This window comes from Gossypium raimondii, chromosome 4 (genome assembly GCF_025698545.1).
Source record: "Gossypium raimondii isolate GPD5lz chromosome 4, ASM2569854v1, whole genome shotgun sequence".
Lineage (NCBI taxonomy): Eukaryota > Viridiplantae > Streptophyta > Magnoliopsida > Malvales > Malvaceae > Gossypium > Gossypium raimondii.
The window spans coordinates 33,703,887-33,716,025 of NC_068568.1; the positions used below are offsets into that span (position 1 = coordinate 33,703,887).

General features: G+C 29.3%; 1 protein-coding gene across 1 annotated transcript; it reads right to left on the reverse strand.

The window, feature by feature from the left end:
• Positions 1-5,397: 5,397 nt before the first annotated feature.
• Positions 5,398-7,968, reverse strand: LOC105780849 (mitochondrial import inner membrane translocase subunit TIM14-1). Its single transcript, XM_012605369.2, has 3 exons — positions 7,801-7,968; positions 6,254-6,432; positions 5,398-5,674 (listed from the first exon to the last, which is right to left on the reverse strand). Exons 1-3 carry the CDS (start codon positions 7,801-7,803, stop codon positions 5,518-5,520), a joined length of 339 nt encoding a protein of 112 aa, XP_012460823.1. The 5' UTR covers positions 7,804-7,968; the 3' UTR covers positions 5,398-5,517.
• Positions 7,969-12,139: the final 4,171 nt, after the last annotated feature.

Genomic DNA, 12,139 nt, shown 5'->3' on the forward strand with positions numbered 1-12,139 from the left:
TGATATTTTATTATTTTATTATTAATTTATTTAGTGTATATATATGTGTGTGGGAAGAAAGATGAAAAGCCACCATCCCACCATCTTTCCATGCATTTCACGTTAGAAGGGAAGAGAAGAAAGAAAGTTTTGTTTTCTTTACAATTTGGTCCTTCTACCAAAAATTTATCATTTTCACCTAGAAATCAAAAGAATTTTCATATCCCAAGAGAGAAAGATAACAAGGAGACTACGGGGAGCTAAAATATCAAGTTAGATTCAAGAAATAGAAGCTGGAGGAGAGAGAAAATCAAGTTAAAGGTTGAAACCAATAGGACAAGGTAAGAACATCAAGATTTCAATATATTTTTAAGTTTGATATTATTGAAAAAGTATGGAAATGATGTTATAGTAGAGTTTTCTTATATAAGGTCTTATGTTCTTGATATATTAGTGAAGGGAAATAAGTGAAAGTGATGGGAAATATTATAAAGAAAGGGAATAAGGGAGTTATAAACTTAGTAATCAACATCTTGCACTAAAACAGTTTTGAACAACAGCAGGAGGTTAATTTTAAAATTCACCATAAATCGTGGAAATTGAATTAGAGGATGAGAAAAATATGGAATTAAATCTTATTTAGTCTAGTTTCTTATAGAAGAAACTATGAAAGTAATGGAATTATAAATCATGAGATATAATAAGTTTTGTGAGACAAGGTCAGAATGAATTTGAGTTCCCTGTTATGACTTTGGAAAATCATCAAAATTGGAGAAAAATAATTATGGGCTTAAATTTATATTTTTAAATCCTTAATGAGTCTATTTTCAATATAAATAAATGGTAACATCATTTGAATCCCGTACGAGGAGATAATTAAATTTTAGTGAAGAAGGGTCGGAACTGTCAGACAACAGAACAGAGGTGACTTTAAAGAATAAAATGTACTTACTGGCTGAATAAAAAATTCTGAAAATTTTATGGTAATAATATATGTGAGTTTAGTTTCAGATAAAATTTAAAGATCTCAATTCGAAGTTCTGTAGCTTAAAATATAATTAATTTAGTGACTATGACTCAAGTGAACAGATTGTTATGAGTTAACAAGTAAATAATGGTATTATATATATCAAGGATGTGGAATGGAGTGGAGGAGGAGGAAAAATATATGTAAATATTCAGCTAATATGAGTTTATCTTAAAATAGCTAATTTACATGTTATAGGTTCAGGACTAAATTGAATAAAAGTAAAATTTTAGGGTAATTTTGTAAAATGTCAAAATGACCAAATTGCATGAAATGAATTGTTTTATTATTTAATTTAATAAATTGAATGAAATATTAACTTAGATCAAGATCGGGTAGAAAATCGAGGGAAATGGAAAATTACCATAATGCTCTTATATCTTGGTATTTCTGCAAATTAACCTGCTGGTAAGTTTGTATGAACTATATTCTGTACAATTTTGATTAAAGCGAATGTCATTTGATGATGAATAATATATATGTATATGTGTTAGTATTGAACTGAATTTAGAAAATTGAATGGAATAAGAAATATGTGTTAGTATTGAATTGAAATTTGATTCGTGAATGAAAAGGTGAATTTGATATTGAAAGTAACTTTTGGAATGAATGTGAAATTGAATTGAGAATTGAAAACCCTATTAACTAGTCGGGCTGAGTCGGATATAGTTGGCATGCCATAAGATTGGAAGAGAACGGGAATTTATCGGCTTTGCCGATCAGGCACTTTATGTGTCGTACACCAGGCACTTTATGTGTTGCACACCAGGCACTTTATGTGTCGTATCAGGCACCTTGTGTGTCGTATTTCAAGCACCTCGCATGTCATATTTCAGGCACCTCGTGTGTCGTATTTCAGGCACCTCGTGTATCGTATCAGGTACTTATATGTCATATACTGATCAGGTACTATGTACCGTTTTAGGCACAATGTGCTGTATTGGTGTGTTTGGTTAGAATCTACGTATCCGCCAAAGCCCGAGTCTGTTAATAGGGGTAATTAAATGAAAAGTTAAATCGAGCAAAATGAAACAGTTGAGCCATTGAAGGGAAACATGATTGTGGAACATAATTTGAAAATGTGAATTGAATATGAAAATGTGAATAGAAAGCATGAACTAATTGTTCATGAGATAAATAAAGGCTCAATGTAATAGTATATGGTGTTAACAAATGAAAGCCAAATTGAATTATAAATATTGAGAAATGAATTATTATTGGAAATATATTATCGAATTTAATACTCAATTTGGATTGAACGCGGGATTGAGTAAAATCATTCTGTGGCAAAGGATGAATTGTCGGATAAGACCATAACTGGGTTATGGCACTATGAACGTAAGACCATGGTCGGACCATGGCAGTGTTTATATGTGCAAGACCATAGTTGGACTATGACACCTAAGAACGATGTACTCATATCCGTAAGTCGTTCTTCGATTCAGAAAGAAACGGTAAAAGACTTATGTGATTGAATTGAAAGATTTATAGATTATTATTAGTATTGATCTGAAATAAATGTAACCATTGATATTTAAATGATAAAACGGCCAAATTTCTGAAGTGAGATAACATGAGTTTGAAATGAACTATTATTGGTATGTACGCGAAATTCATAAAAGTGATGGTACATGAAACATTGAAATAATGAAATGAATGATATATGCCAATGAAGAAACGACAAGAGAATAATATGTATCATGACATGTAAATGTATGATTATCTTTAATATGTTGATACAAGAAAATTTATGTATGATGAGTTTATATGTAATGTATGCAAGTACGCTAACCAGTGTTGTTGCTTGATGCTTATTCAAGTGCCAAGCTATTGGTTGAATGATTATTTGTATAATGCATTGAATTGGTAAGTATTTAAGTGAAAATATACTAGTGCTCATGAAAAAATGGTAAGGTTTAAATTATGCAATTTCTTATGAAATGCCTTATCATGTGATCAATTCGAAAAAGGCTTTGGTTAAATGCACTAGCTTGTAATCATGATATGTTTATGACTTCTGTGTCATGTATATGGAATAAGCGTGGAAAGTAAATAAATGCAAATGAAAATAAAGAAATTATGAAGAGTTAAAGTTATATAAAATCCTACTAAGCTTGGGATAATATGTAAGTGATACTGTGGATTTATTCACCTTGTGAGTTGTTGAATATAGCTACATGAGTATTGTGGTATTAATAGTGGATTATTCTTGATATGTATAGATTTCATTTTTTTTTAAAATGAACTAATATGATTAAAGGCTACACGAGCTTACTAAGCATTCATTGCTTACGTATTGTTTTTATTTACCCTACAGATTATCGGAAGCTCGATTGGGTTGGAGGTTTGTTGGAGATATATCACACTATCTATTGGTTATATCGGTATGTTTGAATGATTGGATTTTGGATATAGTGGCAAGTATAGGTATTTTGTTTAATAATGACCTATTTCCATTCACACGAGCAGAGACACGGGCATGTGTCCCCTACTTCTAAGAAAAATTTTGAAACGTAACCCTGTTCCGGCGACGGATTCGGGTTAGGGGTGTTACAATTTGACTCTTTTTTAAAAGGTTGAGGATCAATTTTAACTAAAAAAAAAAGAATAAGAGCTAAATTAACAAAAAAAATTATATAAACATTAAGGACTAAATTTAGCATTAAACAAAAAAAGAGATTATTTTCCATATTTCTATGCCTACAAAAAAAAATGACAACCACAAAATATTGGACTTTTTCATGTGCTGGGTGAAAATAGATAATAACTAATTAATTTGTTTTGCTTAGTGAATAATTTAAGTGACCATTATTGGGTTTTATATATAAATATATACCCTAAGAAGAAACTATTTAAACATAAAAGTTAGTTTTAATTTATTTTAAAAAGTCCACATTTTTATTTGTGTAAGCTGAAACTACAATGTTAGGCGGTGAGTTCACTATCATATTAACACACTGTGATACTTTATGTATCAAAAAAATTCAATTAAAAAATAAATGTTGAACTCAAATGGTAATATTATGGTAAATTAGAAATTTGTAAAATAGCTTGGACATCATTCTCTCACAATATCGAGTGCTTTTTGTACCGATCTTTTCTTTTATTTCTTCAAGTTTTACTCTTATGTTAAACTTCATTCTATTGATGACATGATTCAAATACACAACCAATTTCATCTCACGAATTATCCCATTGAAATAGACATATAAGCGAAATTGATTATTCATTTTTATACTAAAATTTTAAAATAAACTAAAAATAAAAAAATATTGATTGCAATTAAAACAATTTATATCATGAAAATTCAAAGCTTTACCATAAATCAATTATCATATCCAAATTTTCAAACCTTAACAAACATAAAATATAAAAATTTCAACCAACTAATATAACACTAACATAAAGATGTAATAAATAAATACAACAATATAATACCAACATTTTAGTCTTTAAGGCATATATATATATATATATAAACACTTGCATGGATAATATATAACAATTTAAAACTTTGCTAACGCAGTTCGAAAATGATCCTATTTTACAAACTTTACTCAGTGAATGGTTCATTCAACAATTGATCCAATCACCTGTTTGTTAAAACTCAATCCACCCTTACACGTATAAGAAGTAATTGCAACCCTAGTAACTAGTCCCAACTTGTTACAACTACTCATCCAATACCTCACTTACAATCATATTTAACACTGTCAAATAATGCCGAGTGCATAAATAGAAAGAAAATCGACAGCAAATAAACTAACAAAATCAGCACTAACACTCTCCAAACGAAGCATTCATTCATACGAATAAGCTACCTATTTATAGACTAAATGAGACAACCTTTCAAATTAGACTTCAATTTGGTGCATAATAATCCAAGATAAAAAAAACCTCCAAAAGTAATCTCAAAATACAAATTTATTATCCAAGTAAATTGAGCAAATAAATTACGAAATAAGCCTCATGTGATAAGGGATGTCGATCACCGAGATTTAAGATGAAAAGAAACACATCATGCAATCCATTTGCATATGGTAAAAATATATATGTAGGCCCGAGTCCAAATACCAACATCGCTGTATCTGAACAAGTTATGTTGATTAAATAAAAAGCATTCAAATATCTGATCAACAAACAAATACTAAAAATTATAAAAACATAACTATTATTACAAATAAATTAAATTAAATAATAATTAAAACACCAAAAACAATGCGTTTGATCTTGAATTCTTAAATTGATGAAAGAATGAGGTATTTACAGATGAAAGTGGGTGCCGCATTTAATTTTTATTTTATTCCCCCAACGACACCCATATTTTGACGTAACATCGGCATATTTTTCAGTGTGACAACACCACTTCAAATATTTTTGCAAAGCCACAGTTTTCATACCATTTTTTTAATATTATTTCATTAAAAATAAATTTTGGTATGCTTCCATATAAGTAGGCAAATGGTTTAGAAGTTTGACACCCAAAATAAAAAGCAAAGGCCATTTTGGATTTAAAATGCAGATCCACTGCCCTTCGTCTTCCCAAGCATCACATCTTTAGCTTCATTGATTTTCGAGGCCAGGTAGTGGCTCCCACCCGCATCTGGATGGTTCGCTACCATTACTTTCCTATGTTGTTCCTTCACCTTCTCCGCTGTCGCGTTCTCCCTGTTAAAGCATATGGTGTAGAAAAGAAACATCATCACAAATATGGAAATCTGTGAAAACACTAAAGAAATGCATGCCACAAGTATCATCTATGCTTGCTTTCATTCTTCATTTCCCCAACCCTAATCTATACTGCATGTCCCTAAAGTACTCGTGTCCCACATATATATTTGGGCAAATATATGAAAAAAAAATTTAATTGAAGATGCATGTATTGGGGCTCACTTCATAGTTCTCAATCACCCTTTGGTCTTACTAAGGTAGTGACAAGGGTTGGATTCGGATGCCAGAAAATTTTTCGAAACTTCAAACATTAACTTAGGAAGTAATCAAATAAGAACTCCCATCACCAAAAACTTGAGGATCATAATATTATCTCTCAGATAGACATTACCAATATATAAAATATTCAAAGTATATGATTGCCTTAATATTCTAGGGGATAAAGTTCATAAATGAGTCATTCATGTATGCTTAAGAATCTAAAATCATAATATTAACTCTCAAATAGATATTACAAATATATAACAGATTCATAATATATCATTTCCTTAATGAGTTATGCGGAACAAAGCTTACCGAACACCAAGGATCAACGCGGCTTCTCTTCTTGTCATTGTAGGTTGAAAACCACCGTCGTAAAATTTACGCATTCTAGGTTTTGGTGGTCTTGCCTTAAATGCTTGCCAAGCTTGTATTCCATATCTACCAGCAAGAGCTGCTGCAGCAACTGCAAGCCCAGCGAAAAATGGTGTAGCCTGATGAACATCTAGAAATTCATTAATTAAAGTTTATATATATTGCAGCAGAAGAATCAAGTCTTTAATTATTTTACAAAAGAAAAGAAACACTATTAACCCTCAATTGCAGCTAAAAAGTTTTAGTTCGACAAGTTATCAATTAGCATAAGCAGCTCTTGAAAGTCACATTTTATTCCACCGAGTTTTCCACTATGCTTTCCGGATTTTTCATTCCTTAAAGTACCCGTATCAGACACATAATAAAGACAATTTGAGTTCAACTAGTGAGCATAAGCAGTTCTTTAATGTTGCATCAAATTCTAATAAGTTTTAAGCTATGTTTTCCAGACTCTTCATTCTCTCTAAAGTATCCGTGTCAAACACATACCTGTATTTGATACTCACCCCCTGAGACCACGTTACATAGGTTTTGAATGCGAACAAGCTATTAATTCATTCAAGATTCATCTTTTTACTAATTCTTTGAAGGCTAACACACAGCTACCCTAAACTGACCAAATGCCATAAACTAAAAGTTCCCTCAACTCTTTCATTTTTTGTGAAGTATCTGTGTCCAATGTGTATTTAGATATGGAGATATGACCCCCAAAATACATGAAAAACTTCAATATAGATACGCACACATACCTATGGTAGACACATTCTCATATTCAATTCGAGCAACATTAGAAAGAAATCTAGAGTCATAGAATAAACAAGAAACTAAAGTTTCATACCATGAAATCAATAAATTGATAAGAAGATTAAATATCTCTCAAGTACTTAAAAACATAAGCTAAGGCTGAAGCTTCCCTTGGCTCTTTCTCTACCATGGAAATCACATCAACTGCCAAATCCCAACATCTCCATGAGTTTATCAACAGACGTACTTTAAACTACACCATAAACAAAAGGGACTTTTGCCTGAACTCAGAGGAGTCTATCAGCATCAGATTTATTCAAAACAAATTGTAACTGGACGCGAAGGTGAGTATCTAAAACGGGTATGTTTCGACACAGATAAGCTCAATTATTCCATATATTTGTCAAAATATGTGTTGGACACAGAATACTAAAATAAAAATAACTCAGGTAACATAGTTCGGCTTATACTTGGAACTAAAAAGAAAGTCCACAACACCATAACAACTTCTCCCCCCAAAAAATAATCTTTTTTCCTTTAGAAATATTAAGCTGAAACAAATTCTTTATTCATGTTATGAAACTGAATGGCATCCATAGTAAAATAATTCCTAAAAAAAGGTGAACTTTCGTACTCCAAATTAAGCATTTAATTAGATTCAAACAAAAACATTTAAAAAAATGGCAAAACAGAGAAAAATGGGAAAATGAAATAATTATAATAAAAAGGATCTAGAAATTTACCATTTTTCTTAGCGGGATTTGGGATACAACCTCAGAAATCCAAGGATGAAAATGTTGAAGCGGCTTCCGGCTTTCGTATTTCAGGTTCTGTCACTGAAACGAAAAATCGAGCGAGGTTTTGGGCTCTGTTTAGGTAATTTGGTTTCATTTAAAAGGTGTTCTAGACCGGCTATGCTCCTCACCAGTTTTAACTTCTTTAGGGTCCCCCAATCTTTTATAATTTCAATATTACTACTTCATATTTGTATTTTATTTATGAATATTAGTAATATAAACTAATTTTACTTTTTAATATTAAATAAATTGAAATTTTAAGCATTAAAAAATTATTACTGAAATTGATATTAAAAACTATTTGATAATTTAGTAAATATAAATGTTGCTTGATAAAACTAAATGCTAATATTTAAAAATTATATCTGTTATAAAATAAAAGATAAAGAACAAAGAACAAAGAGAATGAGAAAGCAAAAGAGAGAACGTATTTTATTGATCAATTGGAAATATTTACGATGCTTCTCCAAAATCTCTATTTATAGGCATAAGAAGTATAAATTAAGTACAGATATACTTCTAATCACTATTAGAATTTAAAGTATATCAAAATTTATCTTGATCTTGATAGACATTCATAACACTCCCCCTTAGATGTCCATTGGTAGATAATGTGTCTCATTAAAACCTTACTAAGATAAAAATCCCGTGGGAAAAAAATTCCTAGTGAAGGAAAAAGAGTACAATTTCTATAATACTCATAATATATTGCCTCATTAAAAACCTTACCAAGAAAATCCAATGGGACAAAACCTTGGTTAAGAAAAAAAGAGTATAGCGCAAATTTACTCCCCTCATAAAAACATCACATAATATCTCATATTCTGCATATTCAATCTTGACTACTAGCTTTTCAAATGACCATTTGAATGTATTGCTAAGCATTTATATCACCATTCTTTTGAAAGTCATGAGTGAGGAAAAATTTTGGGGAAAATATATTTTGATCTCTTCAGGAGTTTCAACAATAGTCATAGGAAACTTTAATCATAATTATTCTATAAAAATATAAATCGGTATTTTGGATCATTTTATAAACCTCCTTCAACTACTATTCACTCAGTCAAATTTACTACATATGTTCAAATTATTTCAATTCATATAAATGAACAATTTATCGAGAATTTTAATATGTTTCTAGCATTCTAAATCTTTCAAGGATTTTAATATAAACTTTAATATATAGTGATTCATAAAAGGTTGTAACAACAACCATTAAACGCAAGTTAAATCTGTTGAAACCATTTTTATTTTGAAAAACAGGTTCGACTTGGATTTTGAAAAATAAAAATGGGAGTCGCCACCGATTCTTTTTATTTAGGTGTGATCGGGTCACCTCAAAAAGTGGTTATTTTTAATAAGCGATTTGACTTTATTAAAAACACGATTTTGGTCTACGAAATTCAGAAAAACGGGTTCGGGAATCGGTTACATACGAGGAATGATTAGCACCCTTGTAACGCCCAAAAATTGGTACCTAGTTAATTAATTAATGTCTTAATGTCGAAAATTAAAAACTTTGAAGAGATTTAAAATACGATCTTTTATTTTTATTTTTTTAAAAACTTATATAAAACAAGTTACTCGATAAAACCCTCTCATTTCGAAAAGAGAAAATGTCACACCCAATAAGTTAGGGCATGATATTTCACTTCCTCAAAAACGAGCTTGTCCAAAAAACTCGTGCAATAAAATTTAAAAGGATATTCAATTGTTTAAGTTAGATGAAGAAATCGCAGCCCAATACGTTAGGGCACAATTTCTCAAAATTCTAAACATTGAATATTACCTTTATTATTTTTAGAAAAAATCATCATCTCGAGAAAACAACGTGTCATATCCAATGCGTTAGGACACAACGTATTGAATTCTCGATAATGAGCTTTTTATTTATGTTTTGATTAAAGAGCATTATCGATTATTCGGATTCAACGAAAGAGTTGGAACCCAATACGTTAGGGCCCAATCCTCTCGAAGATTTCAAATACCGAGTATTGCCTTTATTTTTCAAAATTTTCTCTTTATACGAATTTGGGTAAAAATTATATAATGGAGTAACAATTGTGATAATGTAAATATAAATAGCATGATCAAGAACAATAATAATAATAATAATAATAATAATAATAATAATAATAATAATAATGAAAAGATAAATAAAAAACAAATCAATCATGTATACACAATATCAAGTAAATAAACAAATAAAACCAAGCATTTAAAGAATATAATAATGATAATAATGGTCATGTGAATAAATAAATAAATAAACATCAAGTAAAGCAATAATAATAACAAAGAAAATAGATAAAATTATAAAATATAAATATATATATATATGTACATATAAGAAAAATATATATGTGTGAATCATATAAAAATAAAAATATATAAATATACGTATTTTAATATGTAAAAATATATATATAAGTATGTATATAAAATTATGAAACATAGAAAATATATAAAAGTATGTGTATATATATATTTATAAAAATTAAAAATGTGTACGTATATGTATATATTATAAAACGTATATATGTATACATGCATATATATAACAAAATTTGAAATTTAAAGGCATAAAAAGTAAATAATAATGATACAAGATTAATGATGCCACATAATAGTGTTAATAATATTAAAATAATTAATTTAATAAAATTAAAATAAAATAACAAATAGAGGATTAAATAGCATCAATAATCAAAGACCAATGAATTTAAAAAAAATATAAGGCAAAATAAAATGTGAACAAATTTGAAAATAATGAATTTAAAATGAATAATAAGGAAAAGAGATTTGAAATCAACAATATACAAATCAATAAATAAATTATACACAAATCAACAAAATAAGAATAAGCCACAGAAAATAAGAACGAAAGAGAGAGAGAAACTTGAGTGAATACTTTTAATAATTATTATTACTCCCAACTCAAGTCCTTTACAATGAAGGGAGAGGCCTCTAATTATAGTTGAGCCTCCCCAAATCCAGCGGTACCGATTAATTACATCAACGGCTAAGATTAAAGGATATCTACAAATTAAATCCCTAAGATTACAAAATCATATCTTCTAAGATTGCATATCATATCTAAGATTGCATATTATTGAAGATTATGTTTCCATATGTGTCAAACTTGTAGATGGACCTTCAACCTTTTCAAATAATGGGCCATTCCGATCGGGCCAAATGATATAATTTTGGACTGGACTTGGACTCTGTTTTATTATTTTGGGTTTATTATTTTTTTGTGAGCCCGGGCTAAATTGGTCTATTACAAAATCTTTTATGAACTGTCAGTTTAATAATATAGCTAAAGGTTATTGCATCCACCACAAAAGAATATTATATATTTTCATAATCAATGCCAGGACTTAACAAAAAATTTCATATTTTTATTTTGTTTTTGCAAAACTACTTCATTTATACCCTCATTAGTTTTATACCTTTAGATATTTGGACTACTGGTCCAAAAACTCCACAAATTTAATTGTACTCAAGTTGCATCTTTCTATTTTGAACAATATAATCCATAGATTTATTCAAGATCCTCTTTTTGTTTCATTATTTCAACAATAATATTTCGTGCAAAACCATTATTAACCACTTTTATTATTGGTTCCACATTTTCTCAAATTGACATAACTTATCGAGATCCCTTATTTTCACTATTTTAATCTTCAGTTTCAGGTACTTGAATCTCTTCTAGAGTTTTAATTATTAGTTATGTCTTAGGTCTCTTCTAAAGTACCCGCTTCCACTATATGACCATCTAGAAGTATTTTCACATTTGGAACCGATAGATCTATTATTTATTCTAACTGATTGTCCTACTGGGACTTTTATTCAAAATATTAGATGGTATATACATCTGACAGTTAACTTGTAATAAATTAGTTATCTTTTTTGAACTTCTGGTTCAAATTACTCTCTATAAGAATCTAAATAATGATAACTCATTACAAGTAGTGATTTCATTCAACTATTATTTCTCTCCCTTAATATCGGGAAAACTATATCAAAATAGTAATCACAAATCAGGTCATAATTAAATCTCCAAAACATTCAAAACATTAAAAAATATAAGGAGACTTGTAATTAATATATATTCTCAACTTTCTTTGAGGATTCACTCATCTTTGTGCGTTGTGGTGGAGCAATTGGAACATATATACACATACAAAAATTCAAAGATGAAAAATATTTAGCTCTTGACTAAAAACCAATTGTAATGGGGGAGTATTTATAACGTATTGGTTTGATGCGTACAACACGTAAA